General features: G+C 51.0%; 1 protein-coding gene across 1 annotated transcript in view; it reads left to right on the top strand.

The window, feature by feature from the left end:
* The window catches only part of LOC138301475 (complement C4-like), a 685953-nt gene that overhangs the window by 495331 nt on the left and 163816 nt on the right, over window positions 1-26806 (top strand). The window contains exon 32 of the mRNA XM_069241987.1: window positions 88-147. Within this exon, the coding sequence (XP_069098088.1) occupies window positions 88-147 (60 nt within the window). The remainder of the gene's footprint in view (window positions 1-87; window positions 148-26806) is intronic.

Raw genomic sequence — 26806 nt, 5'->3', positions numbered from 1 at the left:
ACACTTGAACTCATTATATTGAAGGAAAAGCACAACACAATCATGATTACAAGTTTGTATTCTGATTATTCTGTTTCCCTTGTTCAGTTGTCACTAGAGAGCGATTTGAACGTGGAAGTCAAAGGAAAAGGCAAAGGAACTCTGACGGTGAGTAGACCTTTATTTCAGTGTCATATAGTGGGTGGGAGTTTCATATATTTTTGATGAGCACCATTCAGAAACTGGATGTATGAAGTCATCTAGTTGTCATTTAGCATCTTCTTCCTGCCGCCTAGTGGGTAGATGTGTTAGGTCATGTTCCATGAATACCAGGTAGTGAAAAGAATTGCAATATGATAATTTGTGAGAACCTTGTGAATATGCACCATTTTGTGACCTGAAGTGATGTAGAGGGTTCCCTGTGTAGCACCTAGTGGAGGGAGTAGCCATATTGTATGTTGTACAGGCATATAGTGGCCAAAGGTGTCACACAGCATTATACAAGATCGTCTAGCGCATGGGTACTCGGAAACATTTTGAGAGGGGCCACAAAGTTTCATCTGTGGTGTGACTGAGGGACACATTGATGGCAGCAAAGTGGAGATTTGGTGGGAGGGGTTGATTGGCCAGCATGTTCAAGCATGGAAGGGGACATGTACATCTAATGGCTAAATTGCACACTATGAAACCAGAAACCCTGGGATCAATCCTGGCTTTCCTACTTGACCAAATTGTGTGATCCTAGGCAATTGCTTTCACTCGCCCTCCTTTTTCTTCATTATCACATATGGGAAGACCTTAAAATACATGCCTTCAGGGTGTGCACTGTATAGAACCTTCTTATGTATTTGGTTTAATAAACTATAATGTTGTTCATGTATAATAGCAACCCAGGCCACCCAAAGGGTGCACATAATGACTGACTTGCCTCTTAGTTCATTATTTGGATTGGTCTTAGTGTGGGGGTGAGGAGCAGAAATGTTTCTAAATACATTTGAAGACTATCACTTTAAAAAAAACACTTTTCAATGTAACCCACTGATATAATCTTATGTACTAGGATGAAACGGTTCTGCGTTTTTGAATTTTGAATTATAAAGAGACTTTGGGGGTCATTACAACCCTGGCGGACGGTGTTTCATGTGTATGTTTGGATGCAGAAGTACTGATCATTAAATCATAGCATGTTGAAAAAGGCATACTGATCATTAAATCACACATGCTGAAAAAGGCATACAGAGGAATTGTGGGCCTGCAATTACAAGATGGCAGAGACACGAAGGATGCGATGAAGTTCCTCCGAAGTCGTCCTCTAGCTCAGAGCAGATTCCAAATTAATACTGTAAAAATCAATCAATCAATCAATCACTGCATTTGTAAAGCGCGCTACATACCCGCAAGGGTCTCAAGGCGCTGGGGATGGGGGGTGCTACTGGTCGAAGAGCCAGGTCTTGAGGAGTCTTCTGAAGGCCAGCAGGTCCTGGGTCTGTCGAAGGATGGTGGGGAGAGTGTTCCATGTCTTGGCGGCGAGGTAGGAGAAGGATCTGCCGCCGGCAGTGGTTTTTCGGATGCGGGGGACTGTGGCGAGGGCGAGGTTGGCTGAGCGGAGGCTTCGGGTGGGGGTGTGGAAGCTGAGTCGGTGTGTAGGTGGGTCCGGTGTTGTGCATTGCTTTGTGTGCGTGGATCAGGAGCTTGAAGGTGATCCTTTTGTTGACGGGGAGCCAGTGCAGGCCTCTCAGGTGGAGTGTGATGTGACTGCGGCGGGGGACATCGAGGATGAGTCAGGCCGAGTCGTTCTGGATGCGTTGGAGTCGTCTCAGGAGCTTGTTTGTAGTTCCTGAGTAGAGGGCGTTCCCGTAGTCGAGTCTGTTGGTGATGAGGGCCTGGGTAACGTTTTTTCTTGTGTCGAGGGGGATCCATTTGAAGATCCTGCGGAGCATACGGAGGGTGTTGAAGCAGGACGCGGAGACGGCGTTGACTTGCCTGGTCATGGAGAGAGTGGAGTTGAGGATGACCCCCAGGTTGCGTGCGTGGTCCGTGGGTTCCTGGGCTCTGCCTAGTGAGGTGGGCCACCAAGAGTCGTCCCAGGCTGATGGGGTAGGTCCGAGAATGAGGACCTCCGTCTTGTCTGAGTTCAGCTTCAGTCTGCTGTCCTTCATCCAGTCGGCTATGGCCTTCATTCCTCGGTGGAGGTTAGCTTTGGCGGTGTGGGGATCTTCGGTGAGGGATATGATCAGCTGGGTGTCGTCGGCGTAGGAGATGATGTTGAGGTTGTGTTGTCGTGCAACGTGGGTGAGGGGGGCCATGTAGATATTGAACAGTGTTGGGCTGAGGGAGGATCCCTGTGGGACGCCGCAGATGATCTCAGTGGTTTTGGAGCGGAAGGGTGGGAGGCGGACGCTCTGGGTTCTGCCGGAGAGGAAGGATGTGGTCCAGGCCAGGGCCTTCTCTTGGATACCGGCGTCATGGAGGCGTGCTGATAGGGTGCGGTGGCAGACCGTGTCAAAGGCTGCTGATAGGTCCAGGAGGATGAGGGCGGCTGTTTCTCCTTTGTCCATCAGGGTCCGGATGTCGTCAGTGGCGGCGATGAGGGCGGTCTTGGTGCTGTGGTTACTGCGAAAACGAGATTGGGACGGGTCCAGGATGTTGTTGACTTCAAGGTAGCGGGTCAGCTGTTTGTTGACAATCTTCTCGGTCACTTTTGCCGGGAAAGGGAGCAGGGAGATGGGACGGAAGTTCTTGAGGTCCTTGGGGTCCGCCTTGGGCTTCTTCAGAAGGGCGTTGATTTCGGCGTGCTTCCAGCTTTCTGGGAAGGTTGCTGTCTCGAAGGAACAGTTGATTGTTTTCCGGAGGTGGGGCTCGATGGCTGCGCTGGCTTTGTTGAAGACGTGGTGAGGGCAGGGGTCCGATGGGGATCCGGAGTGGATGGAGTTCATGGTTTTGATGATGTCTTCGTCGCTGACGCTGGACCAGACGGTCAGGCGACTGGTGCGAGTGGTAGTCGCAGGGGTGGTGGACTCGGTGGTGGGTGTGGGGGGTCGGGGTTGAAGCTGTTGTGGATGTCGGTGATCTTGCGGTGGAAGAAGGTGGCCAGGGAGTCGTACAGGTCTTGAGATGGCGGGATGTCGTTGGTGATGGAGCTGGGGTTGGAGAGTTCTTTCACGATGCTGAAGAGCTCTTTGGTGTTGTGTGCGTTGTTGTCTAGGCGGTCCTTGAAGGCGGTCTTCTTGGCGGTCCTGATGAGTTGGTGATGTCTGTGGGCTGTGTGGTTGTCTGGTGTCCGGTCGTGGAGCCATTTCTTCTCCAGCTTCCGACAGGTGTGCTTGGAGATCCGGAGGTCCTCGGTGAACCAGGCGGCTTTCTTGTTGGTGTGGTTGGTTGTAAAGGTCTTGAGAGGGGCGAGGGTGTTGGCGCAGTCGTTGATCCACTGTGTGAGGTTGGTCGCGGCAGTGTCTAGGTCGGTGGGGTCGGTGAGTGGTCTCAGGGCGAGGGCGGTAGTCAGTTGGTCCCCGGTGACCTTGCCCCAGCAGCGGCGTGGTAGCTGTTGGGTGCGGTGGTGTGTGGTGGGTTTTCTGAAGGTGAAGTGGACGCATCTGTGGTCGGTCCAGTGTGGTTCGGTGGTGTGGTTGAAGGAGACGTGAGGGCTTGCGGAGAAGATGGGGTCAAGCGTGTGTCCAGCGGCGTGAGTGGGTGTCGTTACTAGCTGTTTGAGTCCGAGGTTGGCGTGGTTGTCGATCAGGGCGGTGGAGTTGGCGTCGTTGTTGTTCTCGAGGTGGAAGTTCAGGTCCCCGAGGAGGATGTAGTCCGTGGAAGCGAGGGCGTGGGTGCTGATGAGGTCAGCGATGGTGTCACTGAACTGTGGGCGGGGTCCGGGAGGTCTGTAGATGAGAGTTCCTCTGAGGTTGGTGTTGGGGTCGGTGTGGATCTGGAAGTGCATGTGCTCGGCGGTGGTGAGGGTGTCATCGGTGTTCGTTCAGATTTTGATGGAGTCTTTGTGGATGATGGCGATTCCTCCTCCCACTCCGTTGGTGCGGTCTCTGCGGGAGATCTTGTAGCCCTGTGGGATGGCTATGGCAATGTCTGGTGCTGAGGTGGCGTTCAGCCAGGTCTCCGTCAGGAAGGGGACGTAAGGGGCAGTGGAGTCTAGGAGGTCCCAAAGTTCGATGGCGTGCTTGCGAGCGGAGCGGGTGTTGAGGAGGATGCAGCGGAGGTGGTTGGGTTCTCTGGCTGGTGGTGTGGAGGGTTGGATGCTGGTGAATCTGCAGTTCCGGCAGGTGAAAGGCCCCTGGGTGCGTTTCGGGGTGGCCCGGTAGCAGGGGTGGTCTCGTCTGGTGTTGAGTGCGTGGAGGGTGCTTGCGTCGTAGTGCAGTCTGGCGTTGCGGGGGGTGCGGGTTCCAGGGGTTCTGGTGCTGGGTGCGGTCCAGGTGTGGACGGGCGCAGACGGGCTTGCCTTAGGTGCGCCCGCTGCACGCGTCCGCTTCGCGGCCTCCATATGAGGGCAGAGGGAGGGAGGAGCAGCTGGGAGGTGGGAGCGGGGCGGCCAATGGGAGTGAAGGGGGCGGGGCAGAAGGGGCTCAGCAGCAAGGGAAAAACCCAGGGAAAAACCCAGGGGAAAACCCGGGGAAAAAACGGCGGGAAAAGACGGCGGGAGAGGGACAACAGAGCACAGGGGTACAGAAAGCAAAACACAGGGGCACAGAATGGAAAAAACAAGTGGCACAGAAGCACAAGCTCAGGGGAATAGAAAAAAGGGAGCGAGTAGTCAGGCGGCAAAAGTGGCAACGGAGGTTCAACCCACAGGGGGCTGCGTGGCAGATGGGGGGAGCCACCTGCCTGGTGACACGGTCAAAGGTCGCAAAAAAAAACAGCCAGTCACGGCACATGAACGCCAATGCAAACAGTTTAAAACATGTACAGCGCAAAAATAAAAAAAGTAAACATAACACTACATGAACCGTGGAAGCAGTAACCTATTTCACATTTCAACACCGTGAACCCTCACCTTGAGATCCACATTCATCCCAGTGAGGCCAGTTACAAGATTTATCGGCAACAATGTAATAGTGAAATCTGGTATCCCAGTTCCGATCCCCTGGTGTTGGCATGACCAAGCGGAGGGATCCATGGCGGTCCTCATTTTGGGAATGAAAGCCATCCTCGGCACTCACATACTGCAAGCCAGCACAGCAAAGACGAGCTGCCCAGAACTCCTGACTATATAAGCACTATGTTGAACCTACGTACTAATGTGCATCAAGCAAAATGAAGCCGACCTTTGAAATATGCCCATGACAGACCCAAGTCAAAAAGGAAGATCATTCTGGAGTCATTCTGAAGTCATTGGATGACTTCAGCTGGGCTATTCCTATAATTATTTGGGGAAGTCATCCCAAGCCACCCTGAAGTATGTGTATTGGGCGAAATATTTAAATGAGACGACTCCAGTGATTTTACCAGTATTTCAGAATAGGGTTGTATTATTACAGAATAATCTTGTGATTACTTCAGAATAAGGTTATATTACACAAGGATATTCCTAAAATGCCTTCAGAGTTGGACTTTACTAGTTGATAATCACATAATGACAGAAATGTATTACCCTGAGATGGAATCTCGCTGTATTACTGCATGACGATTTCAAGATGGAGCTCTGTTACTCTAAGACAGTGTTTACCAAACTGAGTCACAAGCTGATTTTTAGTGGGCCCCAAAGGTCAGAAAAATAAATAAAGGTGCCTTTAAATTCTGTGCTTAACTTGTCACATTTGCTGGTGATCCAAAGACAGGTCAAATATCAAGCTGAACTGTCCTTTAACGTGGGGATTGGCATTTACTTTTCTTTCTCTGACTGCAAAGTGAAAGGAGTTTTTAAAGTGAATTACGTAACAATGGAGGATGTTATTTTTTGGAATTCACAAGTTGTAAGTACCTGTAAAAGAACAATATGCATCCAGCAATTAGGAAAGCAAATATGAAGCACTTTTTTATAATTCTAAACTGTACTGCAAACAGATTTTAATAGCACCAAAACAAAATCAAGACCCTTACTTGGTGATGTACATGTGATGAATATTCACAGAAACTGGATGTCCACACATAATAATTTAACTGTTATATAATTTTATCAGTAAAACTTTATGTCTGTGCAAAGTTAGTGGCCATTACAATGGAAAATGTACTATTGGTAAATGATAATGTGCTACCACACTCTGCTTTATTACATTGAAGAATCACCCTTTCTCCTGCCATTAAAGGTAGGCAGGTTGCGAACGTTTGTTGTTCTAAAAAGTGTGTTGTGGTTGTAAGACATTTAGGAACTATTGCGCTAAGAGGATCTTGAGTGATGGATATGAACTGATAGAAAAAAAGAAAATCTCTAATGTGAAACCACATTGGAGGAAACAAAATATGGTAAACCCAATTAGAAGAAGAAGCAATATTAAGAAAATACAGAAAAATCAAAAAGTAAAGGCAACATTTTCAAGGAACAACAATTTTGAGGAAAAATCCAAAATCACATTAAATTGTATGAAGTTTAAGACTAGTGATTGATTTTTTGGGTTCAAGGATGGGTAATGTGCAATGGTTCTGAGGGTTTTCTGTAATCAGAAATGGGTGGGGTTCAGGTACAGAACGTGGATTTAGGGTTCAGGAATGGGTGAGTGTAGAGGTGTTGAGGGTTTTTAAAGGTCAGTGATGGGTAAAGGTTACAGGTGGTGAAAAGGTTTTAGCATTCAGAATTGGGTGGAGTTTAGGCTAGTGAGGGGTTTTAAAGATCAGGAATGGGTGGAGTTTAGACATAGAAAATGTTTTTAGGTTTGGTAGAGTGTAGTGGTGGTATGGGTTGAATGGGTGCTGGTTGGGGCAGTGACAGGTTTATTCTAGGGGTCAGGGTGGAGTGCAGAGGTAGATAGGCTTTTAGGGTTCAGAGATGAGTGTAGTTTTTGCGTGTTAAGGGGTTATCAGGGGACAGGGATGGGTGGTGTTTAGGTGTTTGTGAGGGTTCAGGACTGTATGGGCCGAGGGGTCAATGAACTAATAGAATTCAAAGTAATTGTTTGACCACATAAAATATATGCCCCCTGAAATAAATATCTTCAGGAAAACTGTTTCTAAAAGTAAGATCTGTCCCCATTGCACTTACATCTTAAAATGTAAGCATGTGAAAGCCAATTTCAAAGAAAATTATAGTCTATGACTTGGGTGGTCATAACAACCCTGGCGGATGGTGTTAAAGCTGCGGAAATACCGCAAACAGGCTGGCGGACAAAAAAAGGGAATTATGACCCTGGCGGAAACCGCCAACTAAGATAGCCACTTTAACACACTGCCCGCCACGGCGGTACAGACAAGCAGCGCGGCGGTCACCGCCAACAGACAGGCGGAAGACAATGTACCGCCCACAGTATTACAACCCGCCAATCCGCCACCTTTTCCGGGGCGGATTCACCGTGGATAAAAACACGGCGAAAACAGCTTTTGCTATGGGAAAATGCTCACCTCAACACGTCCCACGAGGAAGGAGGACTCCATGGAGCCGGAACTCCAAATACTCCCTGCCCTTGTGTTTCTGCTCCTCTACGACCAACAGCTACATAGGCGCCGAAGACAACGGTGAGTACTGCACCTACGACACGAGGAGGGGGAGGCAAAAGTTAGGGGGACACCCACCAAACACCCCCACCCTCGCATATTAGAACATACACACCAATGCATTCACAAAAATCACAGTAACAACCCACAATCCCCCCGGAAGAATGAAAAGACAATGTGAAATTCGGTCAAACATTGTAATGTGCCAATATACATGTCATACAAAAATATACAGATATATAATTGAAAATCAGTCATAATTATATACAATACGAGAAGTAGTGCAGATATGTACATAACAAAGTCCGTGCACCAACAGTCCAAAAATGCATGGGCGAGGCCCACAAACGATACCTGACCACAATCGGAGAGAACACTGCCGGGGCATCAGATAGATATAGTACAGGCACCTCAGGGGGAAGGGAAGGGGGGCACCTCGGCCGGAGTACTGCAAAGCCAGAGCCACGACAGGGCTCCATGCCCATTGATGTATCCTGGGGAGTGCAAAGCCACAGTCTCTCAAGTCTCTACAGTGGGTGGTTTGCCCACTGTGCCATCCTGGGGAGTGCAAAGCCACAGTCTCTCAAGTCTCTACAGTGGGTGGCTTGCCCACTGTGCCATCCTGGGGAGTGCAAAGCCACAGTCTCTCAAGTCTCTACAGTGGGTGGGTTGCCCACTGTGCCATCCTGGGGAGTGCAAAGCCACAGTCTCTCAAGTAGATGCAGGTCTCTACTGGTACTGGGGGGGACTGGTGCCCAGACTGGATGAGTCTCCCCGTGAAAGGTCGTGTCCTGTCACTGTCCCAGCTGCACATGGGATAAGGATGCCTGATGTGGCGTTCCATTCATTCCTACCCGGTCTTTGCCCTGTTCAGCGGTGCTTTACCATGGCGGTCTTTGCCCTGTTCAGCGGTGCTTTGCCATGGCAGACTTTGCCCTGTTCAGCGGTGCTTTGCCATGGCGGTCTTTGCCCTGTTCAGCGGTGCTTTGACATGGCGGTTCAGGACTGTTCAGCGGTGCTTTGCCATGGCGGTCTTTGCCCTGTTCAGCGGTGCTTTGCCATGGTGGTTCAGGACTGTTCAGCAGTGCTTTGCTATGGCGGTTCAGGACTGTTCAGCGATGCTTTGCCATGGCGGTCTTTGCCCAGTTCAGCGGTGCTTTGACATGGCGGTTCAGGACTGTTCAGCGATGCTTTGCCATGGCGGTCTTTGCCCTGTTCAGCGGTGCTTTCCCATGGCGGTCTTTGCCCTGTTCAGCGGTGCTTTGCTATGGCGGTTCAGGACTGTTCAGCGGTGCTTTGCCATGGCGGTTCAGGACTGTTCAGCGGTCCTTTGACATGGCGGTCTTTGCCCTGTTCAGCGGTGCTTTGCCATGGCGGTTCAGGACTGTTCAGCAGTGCTTTGCCATGGCGGTCTTTGCCCTGTTCAGCCGTGCTTTGCCATGGCGGTTCAGGACTGTTCAGCAGTGCTTTGCTATGGCGGTTCAGGACTGTTCAGCGATGCTTTGCCATGGCGGTCTTTGCCCTGTTCAGCGGTGCTTTGACATGGCGGTTCAGGACTGTTCAGCGGTGCTTTGCCATGGCGGTCTTTGCCCTGTTCAGCGGTGCTTTCCCATGGCGGTCTTTGCCCTGTTCAGCGGTGCTTTGCTATGGCGGTTCAGGACTGTTCAGCGGTGCTTTGCCATGGCGGTTCAGGACTGTTCAGCGGTCCTTTGACATGGCGGTCTTTGCCCTGTTCAGCGGTGCTTTGCCATGGCGGTTCCGGACTGTTCAGCGGTGCTTTGCCATGGCGGTTCAGGACTGTTCAGCGGTGCTTTGCCATGGCGGTCTTTGCCCTGTTCAGCGGTGCTTTGACATGGCGGTTCAGGACTGTTCAGCGGTGCTTTGCCATGGCGGTCTTTGCCCTGTTCAGCGGTGCTTTGCCATGGTGGTTCAGGACTGTTCAGCAGTGCTTTGCTATGGCGGTTCAGGACTGTTCAGCGATGCTTTGCCATGGCGGTCTTTGCCCTGTTCAGCGGTGCTTTGACATGGCGGTTCAGGACTGTTCAGCGATGCTTTGCCATGGCGGTCTTTGCCCTGTTCAGCGGTGCTTTCCCATGGCGGTCTTTGCCCTGTTCAGCGGTGCTTTGCTATGGCGGTTCAGGACTGTTCAGCGGTGCTTTGCCATGGCGGTTCAGGACTGTTCAGCGGTCCTTTGACATGGCGGTCTTTGCCCTGTTCAGCGGTGCTTTGCCATGGCGGTTCAGGACTGTTCAGCAGTGCTTTGCCATGGCGGTCTTTGCCCTGTTCAGCCGTGCTTTGCCATGGCGGTTCAGGACTGTTCAGCAGTGCTTTGCTATGGCGGTTCAGGACTGTTCAGCGATGCTTTGCCATGGCGGTCTTTGCCCTGTTCAGCGGTGCTTTGACATGGCGGTTCAGGACTGTTCAGCGGTGCTTTGCCATGGCGGTCTTTGCCCTGTTCAGCGGTGCTTTCCCATGGCGGTCTTTGCCCTGTTCAGCGGTGCTTTGCTATGGCGGTTCAGGACTGTTCAGCGGTGCTTTGCCATGGCGGTTCAGGACTGTTCAGCGGTCCTTTGACATGGCGGTCTTTGCCCTGTTCAGCGGTGCTTTGCCATGGCGGTTCCGGACTGTTCAGCGGTGCTTTGCCATGGCGGTTCAGGACTGTTCAGCGGTGCTTTGCCATGGCGGTCTTTGCCCTGTTCAGCGGTGCTTTGACATGGCGGTTCTGATACGGACATTGGTGTGTGGCATGACGTTCTCTACACTGGACATTGGTGTGTGGCATGACGTTCTCTACACTGGGCATTGGTGTGTGGCATGACGTTCTCTACACTGGGCATTGGTGTGTGGCATGACATTCCATCATTGCCCAGCGGGGCTGTGGCAGCCGGGGCCCTCCAGGGCACTGACTCCGGTGGTGGTCTCCTGACCAGTGACGATACTTGGGCCCTCCTGGGCTGTGACTCTGGCGGTGGTCTCCTGACCAGTGACAATACTTGGGCCCTCCTGGGCTGTGACTCTGGCGGTGGTCTCCTGAACAGTGACGATACTTGGGCCCTCCTGGGCTGTGACTCTGGCGGTGGTCTCCTGACCAGTGACGATACCCTGGGCTGTGACTCTGGTGGTGGTCTCCTGACCAGTGACGATACTTGGGCCCTCCTGGGCTGTGACTCTGGCGGTGGTCTCCTGACCAGTGACGATACTTGGGCCCTCCTGGGCTGTGACTCCGGCGGTGATCTCTTGACCAGTGACGATACTTGGGCCCTCCTGGGCTGTGACTCCGGCGGTGGTCTCCTGACCAGTGACGATACTTGGGCCCGGTGGTCTCCTGACCAGTGACGATACTTGGGCCCTCCTGGGCTGTGATTCTGGCGGTGGTCTCTGGACCAGTGACGACGGTGCTGGCGGTTGTGTCTCGACCGCCGGAAATGATGGCGCACTTCTCCGCCGTGACACTCACAACAGGCTGGGCAGACTTCCTCTGGCCCTTCCCCACCTTTGGTGGAGTCACAGCTGACTCTCCAATCCCCTGTGCCTGTGATGTGTCTGGTGCCTATGTTTGCTTGAGCTACTTGTGTGTGGTGACTTGTGTGCATGCTGGTCTGTAGGTGTGCTTGGGATGGGCTGGGGTACAGGGGATTGGGTCTGGGTGGAGGAAGTTGGAGGGGGGAGGCTAGACACAGGGACAATGGCTGCCATCAGTGCTGAGGCCAGAGATTGCAGGGTTCGCTGAAGGACAGCCTGACCAGAATGAATGCCCTCCAGGAATGCATTACTGTGTTGCAACTCTCGTTCTACACACTGGATGGCATTCACAATGGTGGACTGCCCAACAGTGAGTGACCTGAGGAGGTCAATGGCCTCCTCACTGAGGGCAGCAGGGGTGACTGGGGCAGGGCCTGAGGTGCCTGGGGCGAAGGTGATGCCCACCCTCCTGGGTGAGCGGGCACGGGGCGAACGCTGAGGGGCTGCTGGGAGGGCGGGGCTGGTAGGGGAGGTGGCGGCTGTACCTGTAGAGGTGGGGGCACAGATGGTGCCGCCACCACAAGGGAGCCCCCATCGGCGAAACAGTCTGTGTCGCTGCTTGGTGATCCGGTGGCCGACGTGAAGCTCCCCTCACCCTCCGTCCCACTGGTGCATTCAGAGTCTGTGGTGTGGCCCTCCATGGCCATGTAGGATGCAGCTCCCTCGTGCTCCGGTGCCACTGTACCTCCGCCTGTTGATGCTGATGTACAAAAGGACAGGGAGAGCAGGAAAAGGGGGGAGACAGAAGAAAGAGAGTTTTAGTGCATGGCATACCGCTACCGTTGGCGGACAAGACAGACGCAGCAGCCCCCTGCATTACGCCGTGCTCCTGCCCTCTGCACACGCAATTTCTGAGATATGGCCTACATGGCAATGGTGGACATCTGCGCACATGGATGCCACAGGGGCAACTATACCTCAACTTGGCACTCTGCTGAGGTGGGATAGAGTGCCACATGGCCTACATTATGGAGGGGCCTTGCCTACCTAACTCGCCCTGGCCTAGGGACACCCACAGCCCACCTCCCCCACCCAGGCACCTCCACTGCACGCAAAGTCCGCAGAATGAGAGTGTACTCACACCCTTGTGTCTGCTGTGATGCCCTCAAGCGCCCATCCAACTCCAGGTAGGCTACCGCCAGGATCCAGAACATCAGGGGGGTCATGGTGCAACGGGCACCCCACCCACGTTGGGAGGCCATCCCCAGCTGAGCCTCCGCCGTCTTCGTGCTGCAGCGGCAAATGTCCTCCCATCTCTTCCGGCAGTGGGTGCCCCGTCCCTGGTGGGCCCCCAGGGTCCGGACCTCCTTGGCGATGGCACGCCAGATGTCCCTCTTCTGGTGGGCGCTGACCTACATGACATGCACAAGGGAAGAGGAACAGTCATTACCAACTGCACCGTCGTTGTGAGTGGCCCCCTCCCTACTCTGGCCATGTGGCCCAATCATTCCCATGCATTAATGTTCTATGAACTCTGCCCCCTTCCCTCTTCCAACCAGCCCTCTCCACCCAGGCCTAGACCATACAACGTGCTCCCTGTGTACTAACCTGTTGGTCTGGAGGACCGTAGAGTAGCGTGTACTGGGGGAGGACCCCATCCACAAGTTTCTCCAACTCCTGCGCAGTGAAGGCAGGGGCCCTTTCCCCAGACGCAGTAGTCATCGTCGCTTCCAGACCGAGGTCACAGCAGCACTTGCAGTGTAGGTCCTCTCCTGTCGAAGGTCAGGTATCTAGTGATTGAACAGATAGAAAATGTCGGTGACGTCCGCGGCGGTGACGTCCGCGGCGGTGCGCATCATCACCGCCGGCGCACCTGTTCATTGGCTCCTGGGACCCATAGGGTCCAATGTTAACCAATGCAGCATTGCGCCGCGGTCTACGACTGCCTACTGCGACGGCGTACAACGCCAGCGCAGTTACCCCACAATCCCATTGTCCCAGTTTAGAGGTCAGGCAGCCGCAAATTTCAGGGGCCCACATGGCTTCATTTACTACTGTGTCACACATAGCTAGGCCTACACTCAACACACATACAGGAAGGGTTTTGTGAGTGGTGTAGTCTTGTGTGTAACTGTGGGTACATACCTGGAGGAATAATGACTGGTTCTTCGCTGTTGTCCTTCGTAGGCACCGTCAGCTGGGACATATGAAAAGAAGCGGAATCCTCCGGTGTACCGACCGCTGGTGGACCTGTTGACAATGGAAGAGAGACATGTCATTGTCACCTACCGGTTTGACCGTGCCACTATCCAGGAACTATGTACCCAGTTGGAGCCAGACCTGATGTCACCAATCCGCCATCCGACTGGAATCCCCCCTGACGTGCAGGTGCTGTCAGTGCTCCATTTCCTTGCAAGTGGGTCTTTTCAGACTACTGTGGCCATGGCATCAGGGATGTCCCAGCCTATGTTTTCCAACGTGTTGTCCAGAGTGTTGGCTGCCCTGCTGAAACACGTAAGGAGATACATCATTTTCCTTCAGGTGGAGGATTTGCCTACAGTGAAAGGTGACTTCTATGCCCTTGGACATATCCCCAACGTCATTGGTGCCATTGATGGGACACATGTAGCTCTGGTCCCCCCCCCACAGGAGTGAACAGGTGTACAGGAACAGGAAGAGTTATCATTCCATGAATATCCAGATGGTATGTTTGGCAGACCAGTACATCTCGCAGGTAAATGCTATGTTCCCTGGCTCAGTGCATGAGGCCTACATCCTGCGGAATAGCAGCATCCCTGATATGATGGGTCAACTCCAGAGGCACCGTGTATGGCTATTGGGGGACTCTGGTTACCCCAACCTTTCCTGGCTATTGACCCCAGTGAGGAATCCCAGGACCAGGGCAGAGGAACGCTACAATGAGGCCCATGGGCGGACTAGGAGGGTGATCGAACGCACCTTCGGCCTCCTTAAGGCCAGGTTCAGGTGCCTCCATAAGACAGGTTGATCCCTATTCTACTCACCGAAGAAGGTGTGCAAGATCATCATCGCCTGCTCCATGCTCCATAATTTGGCTTTGCGACGCCAGGTGCCTTTTCTGCAGGAGGATGATCCAGATGACGGTGTTGTAGCAGCTGTGGAGTCTGTGGAGCCTGTGGACAGTGATGAGGATGAAGCTGAGGAAGAAGACAACGACAACAGGGAGTCAGTCATACAGCAATATTTCCAGTGACACACAGGTGAGAACATTTTCAGGTTTAACATTACATTAACTTTCACACGTCTACCTCTATCCTGTTTCTCGATTTAAATCACTATTTGGTAACTGAGTTGTATCCTTCCATTACGGTTTCACAGGTGAGGTTACCTATGTGTCAACTGCTTGCATCCTTCAAGGGCTTGTGATGTGTGACATAGGTATGTTAGCCTTACAATGGTAAACCCATTATGACACTGTCATTGATAATACATATTTACTAACTCACAGACTGACTCCAGATTGTTTTGTCTTTCAAGGGTGTTTATTTAAGTGCTCGAAAATGGAGGGGGGTTGTAAAATGGTGATGGGGATGGTGGAGGAATGTCCATGGCAGAGTCCAGTCTATTAGTCTCACAGGTGCACTGCCCATCTGGGCATAGGAAGTGGAGCTGGGGCAGTTCAAATATGGACAGGGTAACAAAGTGGGACAGTGGGAGGACAATCAGGGTGGTCTCATTTCCTGGCGGGGGTCTTGCCATCTTGCTCTGTCCTGTTCCTGGATCTCAGGGACCGCTTGCGTGGTGGTTGTCCGTCTGCAGGGGGTGGGGTGCTGGTGTGGTGGTCCTGTGGCGGAGCGTCCTGTCCACTAGCGCCGGCGGAGGTGGTGGGCAGTTCATCGTCCTGGCTAGTGTCAGGGGCCCCTTGGAGTGCCACGGTGTCCCTCAAGGTCTGCTGTATGTCCTTCAGCACCCCTACGATGGTGCCCAGGGCGGAGCTGATGGTCCTGAGCTCCTCCCTGAACCCCAAATACAGTTCGTCCTGCAGGCGCAGGGTCTCCTGCAACTTGTCCAGGACCGTCGCCATCGTCTCCTGGGAGTGGTGGTATGCTCCCTTGATGGAGGAGAGGGCCTCGTGGAGAGTGGGTTCCCATGGCCTGTCCGCCCCCTGTCGCACAGCAGCCCTCCCAGTTCCCCTGTGTTCCTGGGCCCCTGCCCCCTGGACCGTGTGCCCACTACCACTGCCCCCAGGTCCCTGTTGTTGTTGGGGTGGTGGGTTAGCCTGGGTGCCCTGTAGTGGTGGACACACTGCTGATTGACCTGTCCTGGGTAAGGAGGTTTGGGCCCGCTGGGTGGGTGCTGTGCTGGTGTTACCAGAGGGTGGAAGGTCGGTGTTGGGCTGTGCCTGTGCAAGGGGAACCGACTGTCCTGAGGCCCACGATGGTCCGGGCTGGTCATCAGGATCCAGTAGGGCAGAGCTGCTCTCGTCACTGTGGGCCTCTTCTGGGGGTGGAGTGGTGTTGTCTGGACCCTCTGGTGTGGTGACGGTCCTTCGGGTTCCTGCAGGGGCATAAGAGCATGATTATTGCATGTGTGTGTGTAATGGTGTGCAATGGGTGGGTGTTTGTGTACCCCAGTGCAAGCATTCCTGTGTGTGGGTTTGTGTGATGATGGTTGGGGGGGTGTTCTGGGTGTGTGCAGTGGGCATGCTTTAGTGAGGGGTGTCCATGCTTAGTTGTGTCATGCATTCGACGGAAATCTTCTTACTAGTCTCTGCACGTCGAGGAGGACGTCACTCTAGCCCACGCGACGCCGTCTGACGTCATACAGGCAATAAGAGGTCCTCGACGACGTGCCGACGTCAGTACCAATCATTTTTTACGTGCATGAGAACAACCAGGCAATGCAATGAAAGAGCAAGGCAACATCCCATAACATTGTAAAAATACACAACATTGCATGAATAACTGTAAATCTTTTATATATATATATAACTCTCTCTTTTTAAAATATATATACACATCAAGTATATACACAAAGATATATACATATATACATATATAAATATATTATATACAACATCTATTGCACCCTCGAAGACCAAGAGGAGCGTACTCAAGGATTACTTGGTAAGACCAGAAAGGCAACGGGGAGGCGGGTGGGACCTTGAGGAATCCACAGGTAGCTAATGTATCCACCAGAAAAGTCATTACCGAAGGTAAGTAACTCGTTCTTCTGATGGATACAACTACCTGTGGATTCCTCACCTAATGAATAGAGTCCCAAAGCAGTACCACGCCCGGCGGTGGGTGCCTAAATGGTCAAACCAAGAAATCCTGCAGCACTGACCGTGCAAAATGGCCGTCCCTTCTAACCTCAGAATCCAAACAGTAATGTTTTGCAAAAGTGTGAAGGGACGACCAAGTTGCGGCCTTGCAGATGTCGACCACAGGAACACCTCTGGCCAAGGCCGAAGTGGCCGACTTAGCTCTGGTGGAATGAGCTCTAATGCCCTCAGGAGGATCCTTCTTTGCCAAAGAGTAACAGATTTTAATGCAAAGAACAACCCACCTGGATAGTGTTCTCTTGTGGACTGCCTTTCCTCTCCTCTTGCCCACGTATCCAATAAACAGCTGATCCTCCAGCCTGAAATCCTTTGTTCTATCAATAAAGAAGCTCAACGCCCTCTTTGGGTCCAGACGGTGCAGTCTTTCTTCCTCTTTGGAAGGATGAGGCGGAGGATAGAACGTGGACAAAGTAATTGCCTGAGCCAAATGGAAAGGTGAAACAACCTTCGGGAGGAAAGCAGCCTTGGTCCTCAACACCACCTTATCCCCATAAAAAGTTGTATAAGGGGGCTTTACTGATAAGGCCTGCAACTCACTCACTCTCCTTGCTGATGTTATAGCTATCAGGAAGACTGTTTTTAAAACCAAATACCTTAAGGGGCAAGAATGCATAGATTCAAAAGGGGACCCCATAAGGAAAGTCAGGACCAAGGACAAATCCCATTGCGGCATAACGAATGGCTTTGGAGGATATTTATTTAGAAGACCTTTCAAGAATCTGATAACAATAGGGGATTTAAATAAAGATGGTTGGTCTGGAAGACATATGAAGGCTGACAAGGCCGATAAATAACCCTTAATGGTAGCCACTGCACAACCTTTCTGCGCTAGAGACAGAGCAAAAGACAAAACGTCCGATAGATGAGCATGCAAAGGATCAATCTGCCTCTCTCCACACCACGCAACAAATTTAGACCATCTATTAGCGTAGATAGATTTAGTGGAGTGTCGCCTGGCCGCTAATATAACATCCACTACCTCAGGCGGGAGAGAGAAGGAACTCAGGTTGCCCCGTTCAATCTCCAGGCATGTAGGTGCAGACTCTGGAGGTTGGGGTGTAAAACCTGCCCCTGCGACTGCGAGAGGAGCTCTGCCCTGAAAGGGAGACGGAGCGGAGGGCACATTGAGAGTTGGAGAAGGTCGGAGTACCATACCCTCCTTGGCCAATCCGGAGCTATTAGGATGACTAGAGCCCGGTCCTGGCGAATCTTCCTCAATACTCGAAGAATCAAGGGTATGGGAGGAAACGCGTAAAGCAACTGGCCGCACCAGGTTATTTGAAACGCGTCCCCCAACGCTCCCTGCATCGGATACTGGAGGCTGCAGAATAACGGACAATACTCGTTCTCTCGAGTGGCAAACAGATCTACCCGAGGAAACCCCCACCTCTGGAAGATTAAACGGACTTGATCTGGATGGAGACGCCACTCGTGGTCTGCCGAGAATTGGCGACTGAGACTGTCCGCACGCACGTTCAAGACTCCGGCCAGATGGTTTGCTATCAAGCAAATCTGATGGTCCTTTGCCCAGGACCATAGTCGAAGAGCTTCTCTGCAGAGAAGGTACGACCCCACTCCTCCCTGCTTGTTTATGTACCACATCGTGGTAGTATTGTCCGTTAGGACCTGTACCGACTGACCACGAAGGGAAGGGAGGAAGGCCTTGAGAGCCAGACGTACAGCCCGTAACTCTAACAGATTGATGTGAAACATCTGTTCCTCTGGAGACCAAAGGCCTTTGATCTCCAGATCCCCCAGATGAGCTCCCCACCCTAGAGTGGAAGCATCCGTTATGACTGTGGCGACTGGTGGCGACTGCTGGAACGGCTTTCCTTGTGAAAGATTGTTGCTTGCAATCCACCACTTCAAATCCACAGCAGCATCTCTGGAGATCTTGACAGTACTCTCTAGATCCCCTTTGTGTTGAGACCACTGCCTTCGGAGGCACCACTGAAGAGCCCTCATGTGCCAGCGAGCATGCGTGACCAACAGAATGCAGGAGGCAAACAGACCGAGCAGACGAAGGACCTTGAGGACTGGAACTACTGCTCCATTTCGAAACATTGGAACCAAATCCTGAATATCTTGAATCCGCTGAGGCGGAGGAAAGGCCCGACCCAATGTTGTATCCAGTACTGCCCCTATGAACAGGAGGCGCTGAGAGGGCTCTAGGTGAGATTTGGGCTCGTTCACCGAAAAACCCAGGTCGAACAACAACTGGGTTGTTGACTGCAGATGATGCGACACAAGCTCCGGGGACTTGGCTTTGATCAACCAGTCGTCCAAGTAAGGGAATACTGCTATCCCCTTCCTTCTGAGTTCAGCCGCAACCACCGACATCACCTTCGTGAAGACTCGAGGTGCTGAAGTAAGACCAAACGGAAGGACCGCAAACTGATAGTGCTGCGATCCCACCACAAACCGGATATACTTCCTGTGTGACTTGAGTATCGTGATATGAAAGTAAGCATCCTGCAAGTCGACAGACACCATCCAGTCTTCCTTGTTCAACGCCAAAAGCACCTGTGCTAGGGTCAGCATCTTGAACTTTTCCTGCTTGAGGAACCAATTCAAGATCCTCAGGTCCAGGATTGGTCTCAAACGACCATCCTTCTTGGGAATCAGGAAATACCTTGAATAACATCCTCGACCCCTTTCCTGCTCTGGGACCAACTCCACCGCGCCCTTTGAAAGGAGGGCTTGTACCTCCTGTTCTAGCAACAGGAGGTGTTCTTCTGAACAATAAGAAGGGCGGGGCGGGATGAGTGGCGGGAACTCCCGAAAGGGAAGGGTGTAGCCTTTTCCCACAATACTGAGAACCCAAGTGTCCGTTGTAACAGTCTTCCATTTGGTGAGAAAATGCTGTAATCTTCCCCCTACAGGAGAGGAGTGAGTGGGAAATGGTGGAAGCCTAAGGCTGCTTCCCCTGCTGCACCCCGCCAGAGGATGAGGAAGAGGCAGAGTGCTGCTGAGAGGCTCCTCTGGTGCGGACCCTACCTCTCCCTCTTAAAGATCTATAGGGATGGGAAGAGGCAGGTTGCTGATATCTTCCCCGAAAGGAAGAGGAGGAAGAGCCACGCCCAAATCCACAAAACCTCCTGAAAAATCTGGAAGAGGCCGTGGAATAAGGAGCTTGGAGCCCTAACGACTTAGCCGTGGCCCTGCTCTCCTTAAAACGTTCCAAGGCCGAATCAGCCTTGGCTCCAAACAGTTTGTCCCCATCAAACGGGAGATCCAACAATGTGGACTGTACATCCGCAGAAAAGCCCGAGTTACGGAGCCAGGCCTGCCTCCTTGCCACCACAGTTGTGCCCATTGCTCTGGCTACCGAGTCGGTCGTATCCAGTCCAGTCTGGATAATCTGGGTCGCAGCAGCCTGGGCATTTGAAACAACATCCAAAAGACCCTGGGGAAGCTCTGTAAATGATGAGGAAATGTCATCCATCAGAGCATGAATATACCTCCCCAGGATACAGGTTGCGTTGGTGGCCTTCAACGCCAGACTGCAGGACGAAAAAATCTTCTTGGACTGCGCCTCCAGTTTCTTTGAATCTCTGTCCCTAGGCACCGTCGGGAAAGAACCAGGCGCTGACTTGGATGAACAGGAGGCCTGCACCACCAAGCTCTCCGGCGTAGGGTGCCTAGACAGAAAACCAGGGTCAGTTGGAGCCGCCCGATACCTCCTGGCCACGGCTCTGTGAACTGCTGGGGAAGATGCCGGCCTCTTCCACACCTCTAACATTGGATCCAGCAGAGCGTCATTAAATGGCAAAAGAGGCTCCGCCGCAGCTGAGGCCGGATGTAGCACCTCTGTTAGAAGGTTTTGTTTAGCCTCCACCACCGGCAAAGGCAGGTCCAAAAAACTAGCTGCCTTCCGTACCACTGCGTGAAAGGAAGCAGCCTCCTCAGTATATTCTCCCAGGGACGAAAGGTCCCACTCAGGGGAAGTGTCCAGCCCACTGGCCGACTCCAGACCACGCAGCCCATCACCCGAGTCCTCTAGCTCTCCTTCCTCCAGGGCTCGTTGGTACTCCTGCTCCTCTAATACACGGAGAGCACGTCTCCTCGAATGAAGCCGTTGTTCAATACGCGGAGTCGACAATGCCTCCGCCGAAGTCGAAGATCGGCGCCGATCTTCAGAAGCCACCGACGCCGCGTCCGGCGCCACAGGTAACTTCGGCGCCGACGAAAGAGCAGTCGAAGCAGATGGACCCACCGGAGTCACAGGCCGAAATCCCGACGTCGACGGGATGGAAATCCCTGGGGCCAATCCCTCTGAAGCCACCGGAGCGGCCACCGGCGCCGGTCCGGCGCCGAGCCCACGTTCCCAAAAGGGAGAAAGGGCATAAAGGGTGCCGGCCGAAGAGGCGCAGGATCACCCAATGAAAAGGCCAAAGGCCCAGCCGGAGCACCCCCTGGAGCCATCTGCTGGAAGATGGCATACATCGCATTCAAGAATGCGGAACTATCGGCTCCAGGGGTGGGAAAAGCTGGATACTGGGTTGCCTGTCTCGGAGGCGACCCCAACGCCGGCCTCGACGTCTGCGACGCCAGAGATAACACCTGAGGCTCCAATACCTCAATCACCGACGCCTGTCCAGGTGAAGTCGGAGACGCCGGAGAGGGCAACGGCGTCGAAGGATGCGGCGTAACCGTGGGACTGATCTCCCATGTCCTTCGGCGCCGATCCGAAGACCTGGAACGAGTCTCCTTTGAATGACGCCGAGATTCTCTACGGCGCCGGGAGTCTCGATGACGCCGATGTCTTGGCGAAGAAGACTTCTTGTGATGCTTCTCCTTCGATTTCGCTATAAACAGCTTCGCCTCACGTTCCTTGAGGGCCTTTGGATTCATGTGCTGGCATGAATCACAAGTCGAGACGTCGTGGTCGGAGCTCAAACACCAAAGGCAGTCGGAATGAGGATCCATCACTGACATCTTGCCTCCACACTCACGACAAGGCTTGAATCCAGACTTTCTCTGCGACATTATTACCACAGCGAAAGACTACGCAGCAAAAATACACTGTAACCACAAAAGTAACAGTTGCTCCCTCGAAGATAACCGTTTCGAATGCACGGAAAAAAGGGAACTGACGTCGGCAAGTCGTCGAGGACCTCTTATTGCCTGTATGACGTCAGACGGCGTCGCGTGGGCTAGAGTGACGTCCTCGTCGACGTGCAGAGACTAGTAAGAAGATTTCCGTTGAATGCTGGCGCCATGGGAGTATTCATTAGGTGAGGAATCCACAGGTAGTTGTATCCATCAGAAAGGGGAGGCGGTGAGGGAGGGGGTGTGTGATAGCATGCAGGTAGGGTGGGGGATATGATAGTTAAGATTTGACTTACCAGTGTCCCATCCTCCACCGACTCCTCCGAGGCCCTCAGGATGCAAGATGGTCAAGACTTGCTCCTCCCATGTTGTTAGTTGTGGGGGAGGAGGTGGGGGTCCGCCGTCAGTCCGCTGTACCGCGATGTTGTGCCTGGAGACCATTGAACGCACCTTCCCCCGTAGGTCGTTACACCTCTTCCTGATGTCCTCTCTATTTCTTGGGTGCCGTCCCACGGCGTTCACCCTGTCCACTATTCTGCGCCATAACTCCATCTTCCTGGCTATTGATGTGTGCTGTACCTGTGAGCCAAATAGCTGTGACTCTACCCGGACGATTTTCTCCACCATGACCCTGAGCGGCAGTAAGCGCCTTTTACCGCCAATGTTGTAATGAACCCCTTGGTGTCTACGAAATGGTAAATACCATTCATTCTGACCATTTTTATTAAACAGTTTAGATGTTTCTCAGTAATGGTATTCCATGAAATCAATTTTCTATGAAATCACATACAACCAGTCTTGAGTAGTAACTAGTAAACCTTGTTTGACATAGTTAAGAACTCTACCTTTTTCTTCTTTGTCTGCAGAGCACAGCATAGCTACAAAAAGTAAAAATCAATGTTTCATGTGATGCCTCCAAAAGAGAGTGGGTTCTCTGCCTGAACAGAAGAAAAACACTCTCAAAATGTTCTATAGATGGACAATGCTGCCCATTGTTACTCTGAATGGATACCCAGCATCCAATCAGAAGGGTTTAACCACAGAGAACTATTGTGATTATCTGAAATCAACAATTCATTATTATTGTAAGAGAAGGCTGTGATTAGTTGGATCTTTCTGATTAACTTGCTGGAAGTCATTCACCCTTCCACTCACCTTGCTCAGCTAGTCACAGACTGAGATTAGATAGATGGGCAGATATTCCATTAGTAATTATTGGATCACCATGGGATACTTTAGCCGTTACTATGTTATGTGTGCACCGAAAACAGAAGCGTAAAAGGCACAGTTGGCTTGGAATTCAATTCAGCTTACCACAGAAAATGTACCCAGCCTTACCTGTGGGGACTTAAGGATATGTTCAGGTTGGTCATTATTATGTGATCATGTCTTGACCCCAAAAACACTTCCCTTTTAAACATATTTGTCCCCTTCTATAAGCCAACCCTTCTTTTACCCTCTCCTGTCACCCAGCTTCACCTTCCACACATCCTCTCCTCACACCTATTATCAAAAATCCTAATCATGCATTCCATGTCCTTTCCTGTTAACTGTACACTGCGCCTCCCTTCTGTCACGTCTCCATTCACCCTGTGACAACCATCAGCTATATCACACCTTTTTCCCCTATTTCCTGTTCCCATCCTTTGGCAGTACAAGGCAAGGAGACTCCCTCACTCATAGCTCCATTTTTAAGTCTGGTGTTAGCTTAGACCTTTAGGTTTTACTAAAACTCAATGTATAATATACATAGTTATCGAGGCTTTCAGCCAGGCTTCTTCACCCATTGGTCTGTTACTGTGTCATTCATATTTTTCATCCATCCATTATAGCATACATCATGGGGCAGTCAGTCAGTCCACTTCAGCCATCGGCTAACGTCACTGGCAGGGACTGTATTCCTCCCTTTCACATGAAGCAAATCCACACGCACAATAATTCCCTGTACATCATGGGCTGCTGTGGCAATGTGTGCTTTTTATAAAGCCACATAGAAAGTATGAGGTCTGTACCTCAGAAAGGTCCGCTCTGAACAAGGGGCAGAGAGAGTCTGAGTCTCTGGCCAACTAAACTACCATTTAAGTCTTTGTTTCTCCAAGAGTAATATCCATCACATTTCGAAACTTCTCATTGAAAAACAAAACCTCCAATTAATTTAATTAGGATCTACATCTTCAGAAGCCTCGCACGTCTGACCTTGGTGCACTCCTGTTCCCAAGGATTTCAAAAGAGTTACAGCTGCCAATTTCCAAGATACACCTCTCATCCTTGCACCACTTGTCTCAGGCTTTCTTATCTCTTACGCACAATGGACTCCTTATAAACTTCGTTTTGGGTCCTAACATCTGTAGCTGGGAAAGACAACATTCAGACTTCAAACTCCACGTTGAAAGTTAATTAAATATATATGCCCTTCACTCCAGCCAAGTTAATGAAAACACAAGTATACTTTGAGATTAAACAAATTCTGTTTCTTACAGTAAAATTTCGAAATTATTATATAAAATAATACTTCTTAAACATTATACATAACATAACTTCAAATAATTATATATAGATTATATAAAATGTTATATCCATCGGTTTGTATGCATTGCGGTGCACCATTTAAACAAATCAGCTTCCTTATGTTCTGTAGAAATGTGACCACTAAGTTCTGACCACCAGAAAAGTGACCACCCTTTCTCATTCATGTTTTAGCCGTAGTGGCACAGCCAAGCTACGATCTTTTACAAGCAAGGACCAGCCTACATTAACCACCACCTGCATTTCCACAAGCATCCAAGAAGACTATGATCCGCTTCCCTATTGCTTCTCCACACTCCACACATCCACCGAAGCAGAAGTGGAGGGGGTGCCTTCTCCTACAATGTAAACGAACACAAATGATAGACGGAATGGGAAACCAATGAAACATTCACCCCCAGTCACATATCTGGATTTAATCTATCAATTATTTAGTTTACCATGCCACCCTAGTTTGGACCCAGCCATATGCAAATCAGTCTTGACCCTATCCCACATACTCCCAAACTGCCAGGCCTGGTCCTCCCTGGACCAGAAACAAGCTTCCTGGGACTGGTTTCAGTCTCTCGCCCTTCATTAGCCAGGCTAGTTTGAATCTGATCCCATGCTGCATCCCATACCACGATAATTGTACTTCTGTGGTCATCATGCATAACAAGTAAACTTTCTACAGAGGAACAAAACAAAAACAGCACCCTTTCAGCTATACACCTACATGGTGTAGCATGTGACTCACGTAGGCAGGTGCTTAAGCACCCTCATACAGTCCTGACAAAGCTAGACTTATTGACTCTACAATTGCTTGTTAGCTATATCAGATAAACTAATAACTATCATTTTGTGAATAATGAGAATCTAAAATGATTTATTTCTGAAAATATGAGTCTGTATTAAGCTTTACTGAGGGTAGAAGAAGTCACCATGGCCTCAGTAGTGTCTCAGACACTCCTGTTCTTGCTTTGACCCCACTTTATGCTGCAGTCTCTGTTTTCCTCCCACACTTTCCTCCTACATTTTTCTTGAAATCCTCCAACTGCATATCTCACACTTTTCCACAATTACAAATGGCACATTGTTGACATTATGACTGGCACTGTGAGAAATATCAGCTTTAGAACTCTCAATTGTCTTCAACCACACATATTCCACTCTCCTGGGACCAAATATTGAGAACGTAAGTACAAATATGTAAGTATAGGTTTACTATTCTTGACTCCACATCTATGTACCTTGAAGGTTTAATATATATCGTCAAGATACATATATGTGGAGTTATATACAGTAAAACATTGCTCACGTATAAACGCTTACCTTCACAATATGTTTGTCTTTGAAATTCTTAACACAATATTTTATCCACACAATATTTTTTCCCGATATTTTGTCTGCTAGGTCTGTATCACAGTAATGAGGTCCAGTTACAGGAAGGTGGCTGTCCTCATGCTACTGCAGTTACTTGGAGTTAAGTGATACAAGCACAGTGGTGGCAGCAAACCGTTTTTTATTCAGTGGAGTCAGTGATGTGAACAGTCCCTTTTATCTGTGTTAGAGGAGTGAGGCTTACTGGACCACTCATGGCCCATTCATGTAAACTCATGTGGCTGAATACTTAACTCACTTGTGGCTTGCATGTATTGTATGTAGCACCAGACATTACTTGATACTTGCATGTGCGTTCTGGCATGCATATGTGTGCCTGTGTTTGGTACATAACTTTGAAGCACAGGGCCTGGAGAGGTGAGGAATGCAATCCTCAGACAGGAGATGTGTTTTGCTGACGTTCCTGAGGGCTGCAGAGAAACACACACCTGAATGGAGAGGTGCATAGCATCCTCCGTGCACATCAAAGGGCACTTTGATTCCAGGAATAGTTACTGGTCAATGGGGCAAGAGCAAATTGTCAGGGAAATGGTAGGTCTGAAATGGTAGGTCTGATAAGGCTGGCACTATGGACCACACTTGCGCCTTTCAATCTTTATGGGGCATATTTTGTGGCTGGCACAAAGGTCTGATCCCCGGTTACACCCTTAGTCTGTGTTGCAGATCAGTCAGAATTGGAGTCACACCTGCTGTGGCATACTGTTCATTTGAAAAGTGCAGAGGAGAGAGCACTTCAAAGGAGCGGACACCCCTAACGTGGAATCAAAGGACAGACACAAATTCACATGTGTCTGTATTTGGACTATAAAGGTGCATGAGTTTAATATTTGGTTGAATAGTACTGTCTTGTCAGGCGAAGGAAGATCTTGCTGCTGGATCCAGGGCTGGGAAACAAGGTCTGCCAGTCTCCCTGTTGGGTGAGGGGCTATCACCCAGGAAGTCAAGGTCACTTGCCCTGAGCTTGGAAGCTACCCTTCTGCTACCCGAGGCCAGAGTTCTTGTGGGGAGAAAGCCTGACAGCCAAAACCAGTATCGCCTGCTAGAGCCTGCCTGCAGGTCAAGACCAGTGGGCCCTGTGAGGAATAGAAGAGCTCTTGGAGGGAGCGAGGTCCAACAGGAATTCTAATGAGTGGATCCCGGTGAACAGAGTTTCAGATGTTCGGTTCAGTCTGACCGTTGCAGAAGTGCACGCCATCCTCCTAGAATTGCCAAGTCAGTTATGCCTGTGTGCAGAAAGGGGGCATTCTGAAATTGTCTATCAGCCACTTGTGCACCAAATTGACTGAGCTCCCCCCACCCCCACATGCCATTGGGGGCCACTGTGAAGGCGGGCCACTAACTGCCTGTGGGCCTAAGTTGATGACCTCCAACCCCCCACATATCCAGAAGAAGGCCACAATGGAGCAAGGGCTGTCACCCTGCATCGTGGCAAGAGAACTGCTGGGAACACTTACTTATCACTGGAGGAGCCAAGCAGGGATGTCTGACATC

The sequence above is a fragment of the Pleurodeles waltl genome, chromosome 6 (genome assembly GCF_031143425.1).
Source record: "Pleurodeles waltl isolate 20211129_DDA chromosome 6, aPleWal1.hap1.20221129, whole genome shotgun sequence".
Lineage (NCBI taxonomy): Eukaryota > Metazoa > Chordata > Amphibia > Caudata > Salamandridae > Pleurodeles > Pleurodeles waltl.
Note: the sequence above shows the minus strand (reverse complement) of the source record. Positions and strands in the feature narration are given on the sequence as shown.